A 26,285-nucleotide genomic window follows, 5' to 3' on the forward strand; every position below is an offset into this window, starting at 1 on the left:
AATCAAGTAGAAAATATGAAGAATTAAGTAGACGATTGGAGCAAATAGACCAAAAATCAGAAGAGACGAAACAATCTGTTATCCAGGCGGTGAGAGACATCACATTACAGTTTGATGAAAAGCTAAAAAGATTATCTGAAGATTGCCAGGATAATTACAACCATGTAATCCAAGAAGTCAATTGTGTAAAAAAAGGATTTGGAAGTAATAGAATCTTCTGTTCGTCAGCAAAAGATTCAGGTCACAGATAATTCTAACCAAATACGTGTAAATACTCAATTGATATCTACCTTACAAGAGGTAATTAGGACGCTACAGATTAAGGACAACGCTTACCACAACAACATGGTTAATGATCGTTTGGAGTTCCCTTGTTCACAAGAGATGACCTCGCATTCACCCGCAGCAGATCAACGTGGACCTTACGTTATCTCTTCTTCAAGTAATCCATCCGATGAGGACATTATTTTGGAAAGAATTCATCCAAGGAATACAGATGGGCGGAAAAGAGATGGTAGAACCACGCATAACGCAGTAGGTAGAAATTGTCATTCAACACGAACACGAAATGGTGAAAGGAAGGTAAAGTTAAGTGTAAAGATGAGTGAAATACGTGCTATGAGTAAGTTTAGTGGTAAATGTAATGAAAATGCTACCTCTTTCTTAGAAAAATTTCAAGATGAGTGCAGTATAATGTGTATAGATAAATCGCAATATATGAAACTAATCCCTCATTTATTACTCCCACCATGTTCTTTATGGTTTAAAGCAGTACGAGATCACATCAATACATATGAGGAATTCAAAGCAGCACTGATTGCAAATTACGAAAACGACTTTTTGCTTGCAAACAGAGATGCCACGATTAGAAACCAACCTTTTAATTCTCGTTTGCACAAATCTGTTGTCGATTTTGTCGTAAATACATATAACGAATTAAAAGTCGTAAATCCGTTGCAATCGGAATCCAGAGTAACTGCATCAATTCGAAATTTGCTACCGTTTAAACTACAACAGATCCTGTTTTCTACCCAGTGTATGAGTCTTAATCACCTATTAACGCTTGTCCAATGTTATGAAACTCAATACCACGTTCAGAATCATCAAGCAGGATTAGGCAGAATTAAAAACAATTCAGATCACCTTGCACCTGTTCGGAATCTAAATATCCGTAATGCAGACAATACGGAATATAACCTAAGTCGAGCAAATTTCAACAATCAGAACGGACAAAATAGGCGAAGATATGTTGGGAATCCACCTAACCTAACCAAACGTGACAATAATTATGTCAGATCACTTAATCGAAGTAGGCTCAAAAACAGTCGAAATGCATGGCGAAATTCTAGAAATGCTATAAATCCTATGTATAGACATAACCGTAGTTCAAGAGATGGCACTCCATCTCAAAATCAAAATAATGACGCAATTCATGTACAAAATGGTAATGCGGGACCTAATCACGATTGTGCAGTACAATGTACTTTATTAGAATCATATGCAGGTACGAATTTAAACTGACTGCAATTGATGAAGTAAGGGTTTAACCCATATCAACTATTGATTCTTATCAACATTTATCTTCAAATTTATGTGTTAATGTTAATAATGAAAACAACCCTTATGACTTTTAGATATTTTATCATGTCTGTTTCAACAAATGATAATTTTCAAATGATTTTTATTCTTTCTTGTTAATGTGAAGAATTATAATTCGATTCGTAATTGATTAAAAGCAAAGGTTATTTATATTATATTGATTTGTGTTGAAACCTTGTTGTCAAAGATTATGTTAAATATAAGATTCATTCTATTAAGCTAATTATTCGACGGCTGTCTTTATGAGCTACCTTATATGTTATTCGAATAAGATCCTTTTGTATCATGACGCCTTATTGATATAATGTATATTTTAAAATATCATCTAACATAATTACTATATATAATGCGCCCTGAAAAGATCAAACATCTTTTTCTTAATATGATCGTTTTTAATAATGATTGAAACTATTGATCATTGTGATTTATGTTTTAAAATGTAATTGACTTTTACAATTTTTGACTTCGCACCCTTCAGTGATTAGATTAATAAGCGACGACGTTTCTATAATAAAAGATAAATATTATGAAATCAAAGATTTATTATAAATGTATTTCTATAAAGGAACCTTAATAAAGTTATATACGAGGGTCGATCAAAATGTAAAAGAACGTAATTAATAGAATATCATTATTATAAACGGACTAGTGGTTCTTAAATATAAAAGCCAAGCTTGCTTGTAACTTTTATATTCAGTCCCGTCGTCGGGCGACATTTTATACAACGAGATACTTTGTATACTTTGTATCGATTGATAATTACCTGTATTTTTATGCAGAAAGTGCTTCTACATAAGCACTATACCTGATATAATGTTAATTTAAAAATAACAAAAGAAGAATATTTTTAATATATGTAAGAAATATACATTATTGTATAGTTGGTTGCTATGTAGTTGTTTATGGATATATAATTAACATGTATGATTGCAAGACATTTTGTGTGAATATACGTTAAAAGAGAATCAACGAATAAATTGTCTAATACTTATCATGGACCTGTAATTTCAGTATAAAAGGTGATAATACTAGTGAATATAATTACGGAAGATATTTTAAGGTGTAAACAACTATTGCCACTAAAGATTTACTTATATTATTAGCCGAACCAGGGTTGACGACTACCTTTGGTGAGTCGTTGTAACTTTTACATACTAAAGTAATCATATTGCCAAATATTTGATTATACTAATAGAAAGGAGCAACGTTTACAGATTTGCCGAATGTTGTGTTCATCTTGCAACCACAATGCCATATTCACACTAACATTACACTTTCTTATGCTTTTACTGATAAAGGCAGTTCCTGTGATGTTCTTTGTTATTCAGAGTCCAATATTGCAGGTTTTCCACGTTGTTTACGATCTATTCGACTCTTGAGCAATCCTAAAGAATGCACAACTGCGAGATGTCACTCTTACAGGCATACGTGTAGCTTCTGTAAATCTTGTTTCAAGTGTAATATATAGCTTATGTTTATAAGGATGTTGCTTTTGCTCTCCTTTCCGTGAGTTCGGTGATGTTTGAATCATAGCACATAGGAACTGGTTCAACGAGATTGGCTTCTTCTCTATGAGTAAGGAATGAATTACAACGGTGACATAAAGCAAGTTTCACACAATTGTTCTCTGTCTCCACGCCGCACCACTCCGTCAGAAGTAACATCACATTTCCTGACACTGTATATGCTTTCCATCACAGGGAAAAACATCTTTAAGAAATACAAATAAATATACCAGGGAATTGTATGAATTCCAATAAAAATAGTATAAATAGTTAAGACACAAATATATCGGTGTTAAGATACTAATGTGCAATAAAATAACTATACTCATACCGTATATATCACAGTATCACGATATATGTCGATACATTTTGCTGACATATTTGAGGTTTAACTGGAATAATGTATCATTTAGGATATACTTTCCGTTACAAGATAATCATTATAACTTATATAATACATTAAGACTATGAAATGCACTACATTTTGTCACATATATTTGACTTATAAAATTGAAGTCATGACTTCCATAACCGCAAAAGTCCAGCTGAAGAGATATTGAGAAAATCAATAAAAACAGAATATTTGATGGATATGTGAACTTGGAAATCAGATTTGTTTTATACGTAGTTACATTTGTTATTTACCAAAGTGTGTGAAAAAAATGAATTCCAAGCTCAAATTTTTTTTAAAAAAAATGTGTTAATTGAGATTTTCAATATCTTTTCAGCTAGACTTGTGGAGTTATGGAAGTCACGGCTTCAATTCCAATTATCTCCAACGTATAGCCTTGCTCAAAATTCCATATATAAAAAATAGTGGAAATAGCATTTCCTTTCGTGAGGCAAATAGATTTGTGCTCTAGATCTGAATGATATAACTGAACAACTTTATTCCTACTTTCAATGCATATTTTAATTGAAACAGTATTATAATAGCTCAGTTTGACCCAAATATAGAGTTGTTTATAAAATCCATGTAATATAGTTCAAACATTTCTGATAGTATGAAAGATTCACAGTTGATATGACTGTTTCTAGGTATTGAAAATACTGTGGTAGATCTCGCTTGCTTCTTCCTTCCCTTTAGAAACAGAGATTTTCAGTTAACCGTGGAAACGTCTTTTACTCATATAGAGAGTTTGAATTTCATCTATTCAGTGAAGTTGTCTTTCTTCTGCTAGTAACATATCAACCGTTTTATACGAATCCCTACAATTGCTCACGCATCTTGTATCAGAACTTAAAGTTACGTCTGTTTAAAATTAAAATAAATGAACTACTCCTTCGATGTAATTTGAATCGATCTAGAGAATTCTGCATGAAATCATCACTAATAATTTAAGGTAAAAAGCCATGTTTTCTAATAGTGTGAGGATAGTGTACTAAATATTCATCAATTAGCTTTACGGGGTACAACTAATCACACGCTGGTAAATCAAGGGAAAGTGGAGAACACTCTACATCTCCAAAATGAGGTCAAATGTCCAACGTAAAAATTCATCTGTTGCATTACATTGAATTTCGTGGTGTAGGCTGAAACTTGGACTCCTTTTGACACGAAAACGAAATATTAAAAGAATAGATATGTTGAAATATGTATCCCTAGTAGTTCTAAGGCGGTGATACATTTTCTACAAGGAATTACGTATTGCACGAATCCTGGAATTTCAGAGAAAAAATGCATTATATATATTCTTCATTAATAACTGCTTTAATCTGCTTTAACATTTATACATCTTCATCCATAATATTAGCTCTCTGCTAGCAATCTGTGGACCTGTCTCTCATCAAGGCCTTGAAAGTATTAGAGCACCAACAATGTAGAAAGTTTAATTACTCAGCTTTACGCCCTTCTCATCACGTTTAGTTTATAATGTTATTCTGTGTTCGAACGGGCACATCCAGCAATCAATAGCATGAAGGAGGGTGAATGGTTGGATATTTCGAACACTTACTGTAACCTGTGACTTTTTATCCTAAGCTCTTTGTGTATATGATGTTGGTAGAATTTGTATCTTGTTCAAAAAGCAAGTTTTTATTGTGTAATTAAATTATAATCAATTTCAGTTGTATCCATGTAATTAGCTTTTTGAGTAAAATCATATCGTAATGATTTTAATTTTTCTTCAAGAGTAAACCATATTAGTTCTAATACGGATGCGGAAGGTTGTTTGCAAGAATACAGCATTAATCAAGCCTTCTCCTCATACCTTGTTGCAATAAAAGGTTTTCTTACTAATTAATTGTGAATCATAATCCGCCACTAAATCCGTAATTACTCTCGTAGTAATTTAGTATACATTATTAAAAGACTTCTTTCAACCTTGATATCGTGCAAATATTTTATTTTTAAATGTCATGACACACTCATTGTCAGAATTTTATAAAGAATAAAATAACTGTGTCCTTACTATACCCATTAACGATTAAAGGATTATGAGAGTACGTATCGCAGAAAACATTAAATGGCATATCTGGTAGAATAAAGCTGGAAAGTTGCTATTGCGACCAAGAAGGTGATAAATTGACTGGGTCCATATGGAACACCTTACTTCAGTTCTCAGCTAAATAAATGATGACTGATTGATAGAATGTAACTTCGCAGTTACATTAAACATCATGGTTATAAGAGACGAGGACCTACATCTTAACTTAAATTCAAACCACATGATCACCTACCGGACCAGAAAATGATTACGCTAATAACGCAAGAAGATCAACGACTAGGCTTCCTTTTTTCTACGTATGTGTTTCCTAGTAAATAGTTATTCATCACTCATTGGAATAGAGCTAGTACTATAATTTGGATTTCCGAACCGAAATAATAGTATGTAATGTAATGTGCAATCCGATTATTTACTCGTAGACAGAAACGAGTTAGTTTCATGGTCTTTAACAAAGCCAAGGAATAATAGAGAGTGGCCCAAAAGTAGGTGTACAGTCCTGTGTATATTAAGGATCAAATTATAATACCTTTGTAATTAAAAACTTTTCTCCGAAGATAAAATACGTTGTGCTTAACAGTTGTGAAGTTGCATAACAGTTGATAATAATATTTGTTACTGCCTTATTATTACCAATAAGTATTCTGCCCCTTAGCAAGATCCGAACTATTGAGTATTTATCTATTGTTTCAGACTACAAATATTTCTTCCACGTTTCTCGATCTTCAGCTTTTTTCTTAACATCCAATATGTTATTCTATTTTTCAAGTCATCGTTTTGCTTTGTTAATGTTCTACCTATTACTCGCTTTCTTTCCACCTTTATTGCTATGGCAGTATATAGAAACTAATTTCTTTATAAGATGTGCTCAATCCTATTGATGTTCCTATGAAGCATTGAAGCTAAAAGCGTCCTCTTCCCTCCTATCCGTTTGAAAAGAAATTGTTTCTTTTTCTCTTTGTCCATTTTATATTCTCCATCTTCCTCGAACACAATATTTCGAACCCGTCTATATATTAGTTCCCTAACTTTCCAGATGTTTAAAACTCTGAATCATACAATTCAGTACTCCATACAAAGCATTTAACCAACTTGTTCCTTAGTCCAACATTAAGCTTGCTAGATAAAAGAGATATCTTCTTCTTGAATACTTCTTTAAATTTGCTCATTCTTAAAATACTTAATAGATAGTTGTACTTATGAAAGTCTTCAACTTCTGTTTGTTTTACTTCGACGCATAAGGGCATGTTTCCACAGAGCACGTATTTTCTCACTATTTTTGATGTTGACTTCCATTATATATAGTTTCCTAGCTAAACTATTTTGTGAATAAGGTCCTAGAACATGTCTTCAGTTTCATGTATAATAGCCATACCATCTACATGTTTGAACATGTTAATGATGTGCTCCCTAATCCTGAAACCTCTAATTCTCATTATTGTTTCTTTTATTAAACATTCACTGTAAACACCGAGAAAAACGGAGTGTTATAAAATATCTTACATTAACTTATCTTGCAATCTTCACCTTATTGGTTAATCCTTGAGTGAAGCGCAACTTCACTCTTTGCCCTGTGTAAGGTTGCGAGTGAATCTGCAATCGACCCCAATTTCTTCTGGTTTTTACAGAGGTTTGGTCCAATTGACTTGGTCGAAATCAGACAAACAAAGAGTGACAAAATCAGAAGGAGAAGAAGATTTGAACATGGCATAGGTAAATATAAATTCTGTGTTGAGATGTCTCACTAAGAAGTACATTCTTCGAGAAACGAGGGTGAATCAGAGGAGGATTGTAATATCTACGGTGATACACTTGAGGATGAGGAAAATAATTACCTCCATGAGGAGTATGACGACTAATTTAATCTTAATGAGAATGACTTCGATGAAGACGACTATGAAGAGTGTAATAATGATGACCATGAACTTAATAATGATGAGTGTAATTACTTTTGATTATGAAGATTTCATAGTCGAGGTTCACTTCGAAAATGACCAAAGTGCTGGAGCATCTGACTCATTTATCACACATTGGCTTCGATAACGTACAGAAAATCTTCATAAAATTCGACCCGCCCTAAAGAAATAACGAAAATATCATAATTAGCTGAATAGTCCGATAGATTACTTAATTGTCGGAAATACTACTTCGGAACCTGCCGTATCCTTCCCCAAGAGGAAAGTTGTTCAAAGGAAATGCCTAATACCAGATCCAAGACACATTTCCTACTGAAGCCTATCTAACCGTCTAGGCTTATATTTGTATTAGAGTATCATTTAGTCGAACTAGACCATTTCAAGATGTACCACAATGAAGAAAGAAAGAATTCATTCTTGTAGAAGATAGACGAAATATAGGAGTAGACAATAATGATAGTAATAAAAAAATAATAAGATTATTACACTTACGAGGAAATCTTAGTAGTTACTCTTACCGGGTTACATTGTTCTTCGAGATACCACACAAATTGGCAAATTGAATTATAGCCTTCTTATATAAAAACCTAAGAAGATATAAAAAATCATACACAAATAAGATATGTTCAGATAGCGTACAATTTCTGTTACTTGTAGCATGTACAGAGAGGATTGAGTATTTACGCACGATGGGAAAACGTAGGAGAATATTATCTTATTCCGCAATGGAGGTCGAAGAAATGGCAAATAAGACCGAATGAACTTAGCAATCAAAGAACAACGCTAGAGTATACAGGGAACTACGAAACATATAAAAAAAATAAATGCCTGCTGTATGTTGCGAGCGTGTTAGCATGTATGCGACCAGACTGAACTTCTTTTACACTTCACAGAACAGATGACAAAGCAATTACTTCTAGAGCACAGAGAGGAAAGAAAACGATAACCAACTTCTTTCTAGCTCTCAACATCGGGGAAAGTAGTGGTGTCTTAAAACAAATAATGCAGGAACAGAGACAGATAAATAGGCTACCGTTACTTAAGTGAGAAATAATTAACGAGCCCAATCCCAACATTGTGATTTTACGAATTGTACTAATAGGAGGTTATTGAAAAGTAATTTAGTGTGTACCGTAACCGTGTAGGAAAAACTAAAGAAAATTTTAAGAATGACTACATGAATAAACTAAAATATAATGAAGAATAGAGATACGGGCAAGTATGAACATGAGGCAAGTGTCAAAATTAAAGAAAATGACTTAGCAATGAAGGAAGTGAGAAAGTTAATAGAGGCAACAAATTAAGCTAACAAATAATGCGAACTGTTACAACGGGAGTGACAGGAACGAAGGTGAGTTAAAAAGGAATAAGATGTTATTAGTGGAAGTTGAGTAAACTAATAAACATACCGTAGTTGTTTGCGCCCACAAGACATTAAATAAATTCTTCTTCACACACATAATTGTAGCAAAAACATCGCGTGAGCTTACGTTGGTAAGAAGTGGGTCACACACAGAAGAGTTGATTTTATTTATACATTATATAAAATCAGAAAAATAAGAGGTGGAAATGATAGACTAGAATTATCCTTGTTAAGGTCGGTGAAGTAGAGAAAAAGGGAAAATGGTAGAAAGTGGAAAAAGAGAAAGGAATAGAAGATCAAATTAATTAACTGAGTTAGTAGGTGAGACTCTAGTCTGAAACTTTTACGTCGGAAGCATAAGCGCAAATGATTACAATACTTCTTTTGAGCTACATGCCTGAAAAGAAATATTTTGAATGGACGTATAATAGCATTTCAAGGCAGAAGAATTAGTGATATCATTATAAAAATTTGCTAAAGTTTATAAAATTGTTAATTCTTAAAGTTGCTAAACATTCATGATTAAAGCGCTTTTTAAGACTTCACATGACTAACAAGAGAAGAAAATTAAAACAGGTCAAAATATTTTAATCATTGTATAATTCCTCTCCGAACTTTGCAATATATGTCTTCTTGCTGGCAGTCCATTTTATTCGGAAGTTCCCAAATTATTCAAGCTCATTAAGTACCTGTACGGTATCTTAAATGTATTACGATGATGTAGGTAACCAGAGGTATAAAGCAGTGCGAAAATGACAACGGAAGAAGGTAAAAGTGGGAGAGTATACTGCAAAACCAAATTTTTAGAAATTATATCATGTTGAATCTTGCCGTGTTTTGCGCAGTTATCTAGGCATCTTTATTGATTAAGTTTACAATATAAGAGCTTTGCAGCATTATATGACGCTGTTAAAGTGTATAAAGACATTAATAGTTATTTGTGGATTATTCGAGTTTCTTGTTAGAAAGGACCATTATATAATTCTTGTTGAATGTTGTATTCAGAGACTTGTCGTATATCATTTGGTTTATTTTTGAGAACGTTTATAAAGTTTATTCTAAAACAAAGCTTAATCCTCTTATTATTTCAAAAGGTCTATTTTTGCTTAAATTTGGATGCAAGGTCTCTGACGCAATTTTTTCTTAATTAATCTAAAATTACTCTAACAAAGTCTTCCACATAGGAAACTCAATTAGATTCTTAGAGATGAAAACTAACAGCAGAGTGTATTTGGTAATTGCATAAGTATAATTTATTACCTTAATAGAGTTAGAATAATTAATAAGTTTACATGATCGCAGCTTGTAACGCACTAGAGGTGGCAAATTATTGTCCATATCTTAAGGTAACCAAGATAGTTCTCTCGCTTTTTATGGAGATCTGTGTTCAATTGGCCACATACCGTGAGTTGAATGTGAATAGAAGTAAGAGGAAATCAGTCGTTGGTGTGGATATTTCCAACATATTACATAGTTAGAGAAGTTTAGTTATACTGTGAACTTGAGTAAGATCACAGTGAATATGTTACCTCCAGAGAGCGTTATAAGGGAATGCATGTTGTATGATTTCAAACGGGGTTCAAACGAAGCTCCATCTGGGTAAAAGATACTCCAAGCCTTTATTGAGGGTGTCGTAACTACACAGAAAGCGCAGTGGTGGGTTAACAATTTTAAGGATGGTGACGAGACACCAGAAGACGCGCAACGTGCAGGAAAGCTAATACATGTACAAAACAAAGATCTTCAATCAGCAATTGAGGCGGACAGTTACCAGACGTGTGACTAACTGGGACTACAGTTCAGTATGAATGAAGAAAGCATTCGGCAGCAACTCCATCAACTAGTGAAGCACCAGAAATTTGGTCGATGTGTCCCACATGATTTGACCCTGGGCCAGAAGACAACTCGAGCAGACACATGTGCTTCATTACTGTCTCGCCTAAGGACGGAACGATTTCTAGACGAAGCTCCACGGCGTCACAATCATTGGTTAGCATCTCATGAATCGGTTCCAGTACAGACGAAGCCAGCACTACAGCAGAAGAACTTCCTCCTGTGTGTTGGGTGGACTGCTCGTCGTTTCGTGCATCTGGAACTGCTACCAGCTCTTCAGAGAATCAATCCTACTGTTAGCAGTTGAGCCACGCCAGTGGCTGCTCTTGAGGAAGGGTATGAAATCTCTTTTAGCATCCTAGCAAAACCATACTTTTTGAAAAAGCATATCGATTTAAGGCAAAAGAGAAAACGGAAGAACGTGTAAAATACACATATACACCCTTCAATAAAGAGCTCTTTAACCTTATCACGTCAACCTTTCAAAAATTACGTTAATGCCAACCTGGGGACCCCAACCATTAAGGTTGTTAGTAGGCACTTTTTTAGGATTGTATTTTTATTATATTGTTAAATAGTGTTCCTTAGTTTTATTTACTACAATATAGTATAACTAAACACAGTATATTACATTTATGTACTACGACACATTCTACTGAAATTTTATATACATTACATATTCTTTATTTCTACGTATTTTCTGATCACTCGCGGCTCTGAACCATTTCCGTATGGCTTTCCCTTTTGCAGCTTCTCATTGTACCAACAACTGCTGTCATCTAAAGACACAACTTTTGGCAACCTAGGTGCTTCTGAAATAAATCTCCATGGTTATATTTCCTCGCTTACCTAAACATGGTTTTATAAGTCACTTCACCAGGTCTTTTATATTGTCTCGTTCATGCCCTACGTGCTGGTCTCTTATGATGTTTCAGTGTTGCACACTCAGTAAATTTTTATACCGTATTTTCCGGTCATACTTAGAATGTAAACATATAAAAAATCTTCCACCTGTAGGTACGTTACTGATCCATAGCTTACAAATTTCTAGATCTGTACAAGTCAAGGAAATTCAGAACGGATATTTCCCAGAGTTCACGGAATGCTGATATCTTCTCTGTCTCTTTTATGAAAGGGGCCGCGGTGGCTCAGTGGTAGAGCGTTCACCTCTGGTGCTTGGGGTCCCGGGTCCGATCCCAGCCCCTGCCAAGTGAACTTTGTGGTGGACAAACACCGTGTGCGTGGGTTTTCTCGGGGTTCTCCCGTTTCCTCCCACTTTCTTCATTCCACCATTTCATTCATTATTCATCATCACCGTCTCCTTTAGCCTAACCGGCATAACTGTGGGACGTAAAACTTAAAGATTTCATTTTTCTTTTATGAAATATAGGTTGAATACTACGTGAATCAACAAAAGGTAAGGACATATTTGAAACGATTCAGCGACGTCGTTGCTTGGAATATTGATGTCCATTTTCACTTGGCCAAAATACATTCAAACCTTCCCCTGCCGATTTTGGCAATAGGGCCAAAATAATGAAGTCTATGAACGCATATATTTCAGTTTCGTCGTTTTCTGAGTTTTACTCCTTTACTTTCTCAAAATAGATTCGAGCTTCTGTTTCCTGCACAATTAGGTTTGATGACTCTGCAGTTTCAAACCTTGTAAGGCACGTAGTTCATTCTGAATATCTAATTCCGCTGGTTTGAATTCCTTGGCGACATTTTCTGCCAAAGTCTGGTGTCCTGGCGAGTCCTGTACACTTGATTTTCTTTCACATCAAGCTGTAAATTCTGTAGTCTTTCTTCCGTGCAGTGTTGACATATCTAAAATTCGGCTAGAACGCTGCGGAGGGTCGTAATCAGAAAACAGGTCCACGTCACCTTGGGTCACCTTGATTGGAGCTATCGGTAGTTTACCTATCGGTCACCTTTCCCTTCCCCAGACAATTCACGTTCATACTCGTAATGGCTGTCGTCCGATTCAACCTCTGTTATTTCGCTATTAGTTTTACTTCTAACATCCGCAGAACGCTTTCTTTAGGCAGTCCTAGACAAGACACTGCAACTAAATAACAGAACTTCCTCAATGTAATTTTAACCTGAAACGCATCGTTTTCTGTATATTTGAATAGTAATATACTCCGGCAACTTTCAAATACAAATAAAATTGAACAATTTCCTCAAGATATTATACAGGAAGTACACTTTCTGTTAAAGATAATTTATTTGTTTCAAAAATATGTATATATTATCATCCAATAAGATATCCAAATTGTAAAATAATAATAACACAAAGGTCGTGCTGGATCTTCTGACCATTTTTTAAAAGAACACAACTCACTTGTCAGAGGAAAAATATTTACTTTTATTTTGTTGTTGTTGTTAGGAATTACCAATTAGCAAGCTTTATTTATCTATCTCCGCATATGGAAGCATGAAAAACCATGGGGTCCGTACGGACCCCAGGTGTGCTAAATACGTTTTGGTTCTTAAATATTCATATAATTTCTAAATACAAAAGCGTACAACAAGGAAATTGTTATGAATGAATTGAAAATATCTTAAAAAGAGATGTTCTATGTCGTGGATAAGAATATGAAACAACCAGAGAAAATATGTGAATATAATGAGGCCTTGGGCCCGCACGGACCCCAGGTTGGGTCACGTCAACCCCGACCTGAACACAAAGCAGAAACAAGTAGTTTATGACTTGTTACTTAACCCTTAAGTACTATGGACGAAAATAATCACGTAACTACTATGGAACGGTCTGTCAGACCGCATTGTTGTTTCACATTTTTTGAATAGTAGTTTTATTGCATACTATTTAAAATGCTATCCTACATATCTTAGTCGATTACAGATAAATATAACATAGTAATATCACGATGTAGAAAAAGCTTTATATTTTTAAAACAATGAGAAAGAGAACATAGTCAAACTTTGCAACAATGCTTCCATTGTCATTCTAAAATTTTAATTGTTGAAATATTCAATTTTTTTCTCCGTTTCTATCTAGTCAAAATAACACTAATTTAAAATACACTCTTCTTATAGATGCATTGAGAATAAAAAATACAGTAAAAACGGAGAAAAGACATGGAATTTTTGCTTTTTTAAACTTAGAAGAAAGTACTGTTATAGTGGTACTGTTAAATTTTTTGTAGTGAAAAGGTAATGAATAAAACTTATTTTTAGTTCTTATATGATGGCGAAAATAAAGACAATATGTTTTGTCGGTAAAGAAAGTACCGCACTAATTTTCTGACAGTATGCACTTTCTTCAGGTAGTAACTTATATCTTTTTGTTTCTGCACTGCAAAGAAATCGGTAACCTACACCGCTGACACGAATATATTTTCTTTCCGCTTACAACTCAGTGGACAGAAGATTGTTTTCCTCTTCAAATCCTTATGCGCGATGGTGGGAAATTCACTTTCATGCTGTAGTATACACTTGATTGAAAAACTCAGCTCTCGTGGCAGATGTCCGATCAGTAATCTACGTTCTATGTGAGGCCTAACGAGTCCTTTTGCCAACGTTTTCATGAAATCAAGTCTTGTCATCACCACGGACACAGCGTAGACTTGATGCAAGACATACTCATTGACACCGCACGTAACATCCACCAGCATAAAGAAAATGGTCAATCGCTATCGTCTTGTTCGATGACTTGATGTGTAATCTGTATATTTTTTGTCTAGAGTATCCACTCCGTCTTTACTCATCTTATAAAATATGATTATTTCAGGTTTTCCAGTCTCTGGGTCATTAATTGATGTGTGGTGCAAGACGTGCCACACGGCAAGACACAAAACTGCTAATAATCAGTAGATAACGAAAGACAACTGAACAGCAAAATACTCACGTAACTACTATAGTACGTCTGTGAAACCATTCGACCCCTCCAGCGCCGCGCACAGGGGATCAATTATTTCACGAACTTCACAATACGTAACCATTTGCTAGACAGGAAGGTAGACGAAAAGATTCACTTGTAGTAGTGAGACTGTGGAAAATATAATGATACGAAAAGTCGCAGCGGTCTGAGAGACGGTCCATAGTACTTACGGGTTAAATATAGAGACGTTGTTTCATGTAGCCCTGATGATATCGGATGTTTAAGGCATATGTTCATTAAATTAGAATTTATAAGTCTGGTGTTTTCCACGTCCGCTCCTTACGTATTCCATTAAATATCAGAAGTCAGGTAGATAAACAGATTCAAAACCTTGTGAAGGCAAAAATAATCAGGCACCACAGACAATAATGATTTCTCTTCTGCACTTCTTGTGCTCAAAAAGCCTAATACGAAGGAATTTCGAATAGTTCTCAATCTGCAGAAGTGTAACAGTTACACCAAGTATTTATCAATACCATTTCAATCAACAGAGGACGTTCTAAACTCTGTAAAGGGTAAATACTACATAACAACGGCCGATCTCTCGAATTCCTACTTCCATTTTTTTGTATTATAAGAGCTGTAAATATATGACTTTCGAACTCAATCATAAAACTAATGATACGAATTTTTGAGATGCACAATGGGCCATTGCACGTCGAACCAAAGCTTATCTTTAGTCACGATAATGATTTTGGAAGGATTATCAGATAGGACTACAAGTTTTGCCGACGATCTTGTCACTAGTTCGTATAATTTTCCACAGCACTTGCAGGATTTAAAATTATTATTCCAGGAGTTTAGTAAAAACAACTTTTGGGAATCACATAAGAAGACACATATTGGCTATTAGGAACTTAACGTATTAGGACATCTTGTTAGTGGGAAAACCATTAAAATATCTCCAAAAATAGCAAGGAAGATATGAAACTTTAAGAGACCCAATACAAAGCAGATTCTCAAAAGCTTTATCGGCTTATGTTCATATCTTAGGGCCCACATTAAACACTTTACGTTAAAAATTGAGCCTTTCCAGCAATTAGAAACATCTAAGTCTAAGCTAAAATGGACAGAGAATCACGATGTTCTATTTGAAGAATTAAGAGAAGACATATTAAACGCCCCATCACTCGCTCATTTTGACAAATCACTAGAAATCCGCGTCTACAGCGATAGTAGTAGATTGCATATAGGGGCGTATTGGCCTACTATGACCCAAAAAAGACACTGAGAAAGTGGCTGCCTATTGTTCTAGAGACTAACGAAATTGAAGTGCACGCTCTCATATACATATTGCGCAAATTTCGCTACTTTCTACTAAATAGCAAATTTAACCTGTACGTACACGCACAGTGTATAGCGACGTTAAATACCAAGCCTGACAAAGTCGGGAAATATACTAGTGATATACAGTATTTGCCTGAATCTAAACATCCAGCAGATATAATCAGTAGGCTCGCACAAACCCAAAGTATTAAGGAAGAAGGGGAAAAGAAGATAACGAAGAAAAGGGAGAAGACTACTATGCTTTTAAATCAAATAGCCTTCAAGTTAATACTATAGAAGTAGGAAATAACGAGCCTTTACCGAATATCGCAAGAGTTCAGCGCAAGGATGAAAATTACAAAGATATCATTTCCGTTTTAGATAGTACATGGATCAACTCGTTTACAAAATTTGGCGCAGAAGTACGATTTCGTCTTTAAGTACTCACCCGGATATAATCACATTCTACATGGTTAGTAGAACAAACTAACAAAGTTTTTCATACAAGAACATCATACGAATTTAAAAAAATTGTCACAGCACGTCATTTTTGACATCAATACGTGTATAAAAGGAGGGACAAAATATTCAGCAAGCTTCTTATTGTTTAGTTACGAACCTAGGATCCCGACAGAATGTACAATCGAATCAAAACAACACATACAAATCGACAGAGATAAACTAGCGGCCATCAGGAAGAAGGTACGAAACCACCTGGAACAGGCGTATACCAGACAAAAGCAGTTTTACATTAAAAGCCATAGGCAGACAGCTTATAATCCATGGGACCTTGTTTCGTTATATTATCCCACAAGGATATTAAATTTCACGAACACTTCAGAGTTCACTACGACGGCCCAGAACGCATCCCGGAGAAGATTAATTCAAAACTATATCGAGTAGAATTACCTTCTAAATTCAAGGACAGAATTCAAGAAATTACGGTAGACCGTTTAAAACCATTTTACGAGGAGCAAACATAAGAAAGACAAAATTAAGGAGAAAAAGACACAAATCCAAGAAGAATAATTTAACAAAATTTCACGTACTTAACAGAAAAAGAAGAGGAACCAACAACAGAAGAGCAGAAAAAAATAAAGAAAAAGATGCACAGATATAAATCTGCACTTCTTTATTTCACCTATAAACTATATCTCAGTCTCTTATCCAACTTCGTTACATTTGTATTTCCGTTCTTGTCGCAAAATGCAAGATTAACATTTCTTTTCTTTCTTTTTAGTTTCAAAAGTCGTTAGTTCTTATAAAGTCGAAATACAATGCTCTCTTTTTTCTCGCATCCTTTCTTCAATACGAACTTACATGAATGCTTTTTACGTCATTTTTTCTCCTGATACAGGATGTTCACAAAATCAAGCTCTTGACAACATTATACAGAGTGACCAGAAATTCACATTCTCTATTTTTCTTTTTTGAAAGAAAATCTACCAATTCAACAACCGATTATTCTCTTTCATTCGTTCTCATAATAACTAAATTCTGCCTCCTCTTTCATAAGTCCCGTTAGAAAACAAAACTTAACCAATTTGCTAAAAATATCATTACCATTAGGAAAAATCAATTCACTGGCACCTACTAATTCAACGAAAGAGACTACACCGTTATAGAGTACCCTTACTGTATGTGAGCGATTCTTAATAAACTGATACAATTATTAGTAACAGTGATGGCACTTCTACTCACTTTGAGGGAAATGATAAACTGTTTCTGATCCTGCTTAGTTGCGATGGAACTAGAGCACTATTACCAATATATGTATATTTCTTAACATGTTTTTAATAGTGATCTTGGTGTATCATAGTTTTTGTAGTGTGTTCTAGTGTCTAGACAGTATATCCAAGTGTGTCAGTGTTGTGGTGGAGTTACCTTTCACTAATTATAATTGTATATTTTCTCAAAATAATGTTCCAGACATTTTTTTCCGGTGTGGGCTGTGCAAGGTTCGGCTTGTTGTGGTGCAGTTACCTTTCATTAATTATAATTGTATATTTTCTCAAAATAATCTTCCAGATATTTTTTTTCAGTGTGGGCTGTGCAAGGTTCCCCACATCACAACAGACCCACGTGTCAACCCAACACGTCTTGTTGACTATAAACAACCTAGCAGACAACAAGCCGAAACGAAAGACACCGATTAGCACCGAAAGAAGACGGAACTCACGGAAGGACCAGAAAAGTTCAAATAAAAGGAGGACCACCGAGGAACCCGGCATCAGTCGACCAACTAATCGCCTAACCTTTACCTTCCTAAGTCGCTGTGTACTAGGAGTACCTCTGCTTTACTTTATATTGCACTGGGCTACGGATCCCATCTTGAACTTTCAATCCAAGTCTAACCTACAACCTGCCAAAGTGTTCTGCAAACTGCCATGAGTAGAAGGGGCTCCTGGCAAAACATTTAGTATTCCTTCACTTGGTCATGGAGGAAGAGACATTGAATTAGAGATATTTGTATTTGTTATATATTCTAATAAAATTTGGTGAAGGGGAAATGACACCCGGTCTATCACTGACTCTTCCAAAACATTACAATATATATATATATATATATATATATATATATATATATATATATATATATATATATATATATATATATATATGAGTAATTCTCAAAATAAGGGGAAATGCTGTATCCAGTTAATATTTTTAAACCAAGGACACTAATTGCTCAAAAATTGAAATATATATGTAATTCAGTTCCTTCAACAATGTCATGTACATTTCTTCCTCAAAATGTACTATTTGTAGAAAATAGTTTGGTACGAAATTTAAAAGTTAATCGATAATGTCATTAGCTTGGCTGTAACCAACTAAATTTAACGGTTTTTGTTCTCATAAAGTAGCTATTTGTATCCGTACTCCTTTCATATTAAGGGACAACTTTTAGGCGATGTTCAACTTTACTGAGCTTCAAACATAGTTTCGAGTCTTAATGTATTCTTATTTTACAGACTTTAAAAATGTCTTTCTCATTTCTGCAGTCGTCAGCAAAGGCGCATTTTAAATTGATAATGGCGTTCGCTAGAAAGAGTAATATGACCTGACACAGTGCGACTAGAACGGTTTTCGTGTGTCATTTGTTGGTCAGTGCAGTTGGAGAGGAACAGTTGCCCAAGATAGACATTATATAACTACTTGTATGATTTTCCGGCATGGTGGCAAAATAGATTGTCAATAGTTTTGAGACTGTGGAAATCAAAGTATTTATTAAATCAGTGCGATATTGTTTCTGTAAAATAATATATTCGGAACCTAAGGTATTCAAGTAATGTATTTAATAATTTGTGGAAGTGGTTGTTGTACAAGCTCGATTAAATGCAATTTCGTCATTGGAAATTTTTTGTTAATTTATAATCTCTTGTAATGTATTTAATTTGAGGTTTATTATTACTTTCCTGAGAGTATTATTTGTTTTTTTTAAATAAACTTGCCTTGTTACGTGATTCACAAGTGATTGACAGGCACGTACCCAGAAATTGTTTTTTTTGGGTGGGAGGGTCAAGAAATTTATGCGGATTCTAATTCATAGTAGGAGTTTAAATTACATAGAAATTGTTGACTAAATTTTAATTCGACGAATTTTAATTTTCAAAACTAGCGGGATCAAGACAGAGGAGTCAGGACGGGCAGAGGGGATTATATCCAAAGAAATCCATTTATTTGTTTTGGGCTTATGTCTGAGTTTTCTATAAAAACTCATTTCTATTAGCACATGACAAGGGATGTCTGTTTGCTTTGTGTTTGAAGTTGTATAAAAAGGGAATTAAATATTGAGGTCTAGTGGCAATGTTGCCAGTTAATTGCACACTATGTATTGTACAAAGGAGGATTTAAGTACGTCGCAGAAATTTTCCTTCAAAATGGCTTGAAACTTTGATTTGATATTCTAAAGTGTTTCAAACAAACCCTAGACGTTAAACACATTTCATTAAAGTCAATATTGACTGAAATTGAAGTAATTCCTTTTCTAGATGAAATTTCAGATATAAATAAAACATATCCTCTTAGTCAAAATCATCGGGAAAATGATACTAGATCCATGTAATAGCTAGTAACATAAATTTAACTTGCATGAAAGGTGGTATGTTGATTATCGAAGATGTCACATGCGTAAGTGCTGGGAATATGTTTTCCAAAGAATTATAAAAATATATTTGTGTACCATACCGTTGTACATTTATTGAATATCATTGTCTTGCAGACAGCAAGAAATAATTACCGAAGTGACAGTGAGAAAAACAAAATAATGAATTATGACCGATACAATGACTGTTCCTAAGAAATTTCGCTACTTGACAACTTGACTCCTGAAAAAAATGGACAGTAAAAGCCACAGTAAAAAAACAAAATGAGAAATACTAACCAACAATTATAAAAGAGCGTGCAGCGAAAAATTTATACTGATGAATTCCAATGTAAATTTTGAACGTTTATAGCGAGTTTTATTAATCGAAGAACATTTAACACTAATCTTCTACTTTCTGATAAAACTTTAATAGATAATACAGTGATGATATATGCTTAAAAATACATAGCGTATTAGATTAATGTATACAAAGAAAATAAGGGAAAATACATGATGCTAAAATGAGAATGTCTCTGGAACTTTGGCCAAAAGCCCATAGTTTCGGAGATTGGGGCTGCCGAAAGCATGAAAAAGGAATTTCAGAAATCCCTTTATTAAACAACTATCCAACATAGTGAGTGCTTCTTAATAAACCACTTTGGAAGTCCTACAGGTTATATTTGAAAATGCGTGTTTTAAAATTGTTCGATGCGTGTACAAGAGGTTCCTGCAACAATAACCAATAATGAAATACTATTTTTTCATCATCTGACTGGGGAATCCCTTGCGCAAGCATTGCACAGTTGGAAACTCCATTTTTAAATGGAATAGGTATGGCTTACTAAGTGATTTATTAATTAGCACTCCGTATGTTTGATAGTGTTTGTAACATAGGTCTCTGAGATACATTTTCCCACGGTTCAAGCAGCCTCTAACTTCAAAACTATGAGATTTTAGACAAAGTTTGTTTCCGAGTGTTTAGATCAAGTATCTCCCCGTATCTTTTTACGCTTTAATATAAAACTTTATTTATTTCTGATTTTGAAAATAGTCGTAGAAAGAAATACAGTTTCTAATTGGTTTCCGTCTTGGGTGTGAATTTTTGCTGTAATTTTTAACTTAAACTTCAGCTAAGAAAAAAAAAGTTACAACACAAATTGACACCTAAGACCGTAATTAACCAAAGAGTAGATTTCTAAGCAATACTATTTGCAAAATCACGTAGTGCTCCACTTTCTGTGGTCTATTGTGTGTACTTTGTCATTAGCATAGAAAAATGTCATTAGCATGGATGAATATTTTACGTGAAAACAAATAATATTTTTTAAAAACTAAAGTTATGCAGATTAAGCTCTGCTTAGTATCAAAACATACTTTTAAACTCTATCTGAACTTACTGAAAGAAAATGAATGTTATTAATATATATATATATATATATATATATATATATATATATCACTTTTATTCCTCAATTTTGCCGCTAATTTGAAAATTACCCGTATATATATATGCCAACTACAAGGGGTTCCAATCTGTCGCAAACTGAGTGAAATTAATTTGTTTCTTACTAAATAGCATTGTCAGACCGGTTACATCAATGACAACTGAAGTCATCCCTACAAAATGGTAAAATTGGCAACAACGCATAACGCCAAAATACGAGCTAATGTAGTAAAAGGGCTATCAATTTTGAATTCAGCATCCTGAAATTAGTAACAATAAGAGGTTTTTTTCTCTGTAACTAAACTGACGTCGGCCAGTGTAATTATTGGTTTTTAAACCTTTTCTTTGGTGCAAATTGCTTACACGTATTGGCTTCTTGTAGCTTAAATTTCTTCAGTTGCTTAGAGTTAGTAATTTGTTATTGAATTGTGGGAAGCGTGATGCGAAGACCAAAGGTTCCAAGTTCATGTAAACTAGTGCTTTCAATTCTTCAAAAACTCTGCAAATACAATGACAATGATTTCCCTTGATTTCTAATATGAATCATTGAAGCAGTTAGTAACGACTAAAATGGTATTAGTCTATCTTCAGATTGACTTACCAACAACGGATAACTATTTTGTAGGAAAGTACTTGTATCCCCAAGCCATTTAATTGCCTTGAATGCTAGAGAGATTTAGTTTTTCCAGATATGAGTCACCATGGCTACTAATGTAGCAAGCATCATATCTTTGAAAAATATTAAAAATGTGAAAGACAAAGGAAGCTGGCTTTCTATTAAGGATTATTCATTAACAAATGATAAAAGTGAGCTTTATGTTAATAACATCTAAACAACAGCATACATAAAATGTGCATCACTGTCTTTTATTTTTGATTTTTACTTTATGAATTACAGCACTATTTCTTGCCTGGTTAGAAAACACTTACAATCTAGTGATATATATATTCCTCTAATAAGAACAACACCGAGTTACTACCAAATACTTATTAACAACTAGTAGTACAAGGAGAGAAAGCTGGAATATATTCTTTCATACGGAAGATTAACTAAGTATTGTGACTAACAAACTATTTAATTCTGTGAACTTACAGTATTTCTTTTTCCACTTCGTAACATAATTTATTTTACTTTATATATGTTCGCATTATATATTTTTTTAATATTCAGTTGACAATGTAAACATTACTTCATAAAAATATCCCAATTAAATACAATTTCAAAATTACTACTGCTAAACTTACCTTTCGCATTTGTTGCTTGAACTAATAATTATATAATGTCTTAATGTGATTATATACTTAGAATAATAATGTGTTTTTATCAGAAGAAAATTGTTCATTTAAAAATAAGAATTACTTCCCGTGCGCTTGATAGGTTTGCAAACAGATTACACGTTAGTGACATACATAGTTATAAAATTTTGCCAATGCAGGTAATGACTACTAATAAATTATTTGCTATATATGAAAGCTGCTACATAATGACTCACAGACTCAAATGTAATGTTTTTATTTAAAATTAACTAACTAAACAATTGAATAAATTTATGAATTTTCAGTCTTCATAACTATAAAAATCTACTTAATTCTTCTTGTATCGTAATTTTGCTAACCCTACCTTGATAAGTTAGGAATTCGCTTACATGATAAACTGATAACAGTTTGATATTAGATGTTTATTAGGTATACAATAAATAAGAATATGAACGACATAGTCTTTTGAAGATGTAGTAGATTGATAGTTATGATACTATTCTATATAGTAGTATATAGTGCTTTCTTATACAGGACAGGGAAGTCTACGTGTTTCTAGATATAAGGGTAGAATGCTGTTTCGTTTTTACGAATATGAACTAACGTTTAAATTTAGTTAAGTACTTCGTATCTCTACAGGACATATTTACCAAACATGTACTAAATTTTTTATAAATTTATTCATGAACTACATACTTAAGATTAAAATGTAAGTATGTTCTAGTAGTTGTTATGTTTGAACTTAAAGAATATGAACAGAGGTAGGAAAAAGTATACACTTACATCATTGAGGCTTGAGATGTTTTAGGATAGAAATAAGGATAATAGGTTATAAAATAATAGTTTTATACTGTGACTATTGTAGAATTTCCTAGTAAACTGATTTGCGTTTGTACATACATTTATGTGTGATACTAGAATATAACACAAACAAACACACACACACACACACACACACACACATATATATATATATATATATATATATATATATATATATATATATATATATATAGATAGATAGATAGATAGATAGATAGATAGCCGCTCTTTCTGATTATGTAGACATATACACTGCATTTACTATTTATTAATTTAGTCTATCGTATTAATGAATATAACAAAAAAACTCTTTTCTAATAATTATAACAATATTACATTTACCTTTGGTAAGCTCTATATCTGCCCTCATCTTAGGTAATATTTCTCTTGAAGTTAATTTTGCTGAAACAATAAACATAACAATAAATGTAATGAAAATATGTTTCAGAAATATATAGTATCAAAATATTAAATTATTGTATAATGTGAACACAAGAAATTAACTTTAGAAACATATACATTAAATGCATAATTGTCACAGCTTAAAAATACAAAATAATATGATTGCAGAAATATTCATGATGTAAGTGATATGTGTAATAACATCAAATGCAAATCAGCAAGAACGTATGCACTACAACTTAAGGTCTTGTAATGGCATCTTATACTCCAAGTTTTCTAAATCTTATTTTGGCATTTTAGATATAAACATCAAATTTAGTCTCATTAGAAAATTCTATTTTTCATATATCGGCATATATGAAGTATAGTACTATGTGTATAGTACTTATATACAATGGTGTATAATACAGTACATCATGTACTTTAACTAGAGATTTACAGTTAAAAAACTTCTGAAAGATAGAAAATAATATGTAGAAGTTAGTAGTGTTACCATCCAATTTTTACACTCTTTTGAATCAGAGCACACAAAAGAAAGAGAAATAAATTACAGAAAACGCTATATATATATATATATATATATATATATATATATATATATATATATATATATATATGTATGTATATATATATATATATATATTAACAACCTCCTAACGTCGTGCCCTAAAAGCATGGGGATGTTCGAAAAGTGACGTTCAGAAGTTGCTACTACTCATTATCCAGAATGAGTAGGTTAATGTTAAGTGAGAGGAAATGATAATAAACTCTATGATTCGTTTGATACATGTATTGGTCTAAATAATGTCATAGGGGCCGCGGTGGCTCAGTGGTAGAGCGTTCACCTCTGGTGCTTGGGGTCCCGGGTTCGATCCCAGCCCCCGCCAAGTAAACTTTATGGTGGACACACACCGTGTGCGTGGGTTTTCTCGGGGTTCTCCCGTTTCCTGCCACTTTCTTCATTCCACCATTTCATTCATTACCCATCATCACCGTCTCCTTTAGCCTAACCGGCATAACCTTGGGACGTATTTTATTTCATTTCATTTCATAAATAATGTCATAATGTCTGATTGTATGTTGTGTGTGAATGTCGCCCAACAAATCAGATCACAAATCGTAAACGACTGGAAATTGAATGACGATCAACACGCACATAGCTGAGGCACACATACCTTCTTTATGCGATGACAGTCTGGATTGATGATTCGTACTCCTCGGCTCTGGACCTCCTATACAGGATTGATGTCTGCGTGTCGTCTCCAACGGAATATCAACTAAAAGCCAACCATAACTAGCGGACTATATTTGGACTTCAAACGGAGAGTAGATCACACTTGATATACTTATGGTCGTGATGGATCTCAGACCACTGCTAGGCTGCTAGTTCTCTTCTGATGTGTATCTGATCCTTCTGACCCACTTCTGATCCAGATCCTCTCCAACAGGATGTTTTTGTTCACAATTCCAGACGCTGGAATTCACTATGTCGTTCAATTGTGTTTACCTCAGCTATTGTTGAAAAATTTGCTTCAACCCGTATTACATCGTGACCAAATTCCCAGACTAACAGTCGCTGCAGATCTGAAAGTTGTGCCACATTCAAAGTGTGTCAATGTTAACAAACTAGATTGCACATTGATGATATTACAATTATCGCTTTCATCTTTACAAAACAAAAAACAAAGTATCTGACGATTTAGCGTCTCGCCATGATTTCAATGGCAACACAAAATAAATACAACCATATGTGGCAATCTTACGTAAACAAACAAATGCACGTGTTAGTATGACATGACATAACATTATCACAGTATTTTCATCTTTTCAATTTTAATTCTAATAAATCTTTGTTTCCGTCACCAAAATAAAATCTTAAAATCCATATACCGCTACAATATATATATATATATATATATATATATATATATATATATATATATATATATATATAAACGTATAGTTAATCGAATTTCAAGCTTTGCAATTGAAAACAAAATGTTACGTTTCGTTATAGTTCTTGTTAAAGTTCGTAATAATCTCATTTCTGTCATTATGATTTTCATTTCCTTCCTATTTACTTCTGAAGTTCAATCCGACCATAAAAAGCAATGCAACTATCACATAGTATCAACTCTTAGTTTACAGAGAATATAGCAGTGTTCTTTACTTTAAACTCTGATACGTCAGTTATTTTTCTTTTCAATCCTATACTCTACAATGGACATAAAAAAATATTTTTTTATGTCGCTAAAGGGCGGAAATGTTGCCTTTAGTACCGATTAGAAAAATTAAGAAAAAAACTAAATCCGTTAACATCTTCCGTTCGCGCATCGCAGTTAAAATTTAACAAAAATGTCGAAAATATTTTTTCGTCATTTTTTCTTTTTTTTCTCGTTAATATAAATTGTAGTGAAGTATAAAAATAGTTACAGTGTGTTGT

The 26,285-nt window shown here is 33.6% G+C and overlaps 1 protein-coding gene across 1 annotated transcript in view; it reads right to left on the minus strand.

Annotated features, from left to right (window-relative positions):
- Window positions 1-26,285, minus strand: part of LOC145682882 (uncharacterized) — a 562,787-nt gene that overhangs the window by 39,158 nt on the left and 497,344 nt on the right. The window contains exons 5-6 of the mRNA XM_081754246.1: window positions 23,783-23,842; window positions 3,020-3,168 (exon numbers count right to left, since the gene is read on the minus strand). Of these exons, the coding sequence (XP_081610372.1) occupies window positions 3,020-3,168; window positions 23,783-23,842 (209 nt within the window). The remainder of the gene's footprint in view (window positions 1-3,019; window positions 3,169-23,782; window positions 23,843-26,285) is intronic.

The sequence above is a fragment of the Thermobia domestica genome, chromosome 4 (genome assembly GCF_964235325.1).
Source record: "Thermobia domestica chromosome 4, izTheDome1.hap1.1, whole genome shotgun sequence".
NCBI classification, from domain to species: Eukaryota; Metazoa; Arthropoda; class Insecta; order Zygentoma; family Lepismatidae; genus Thermobia; species Thermobia domestica.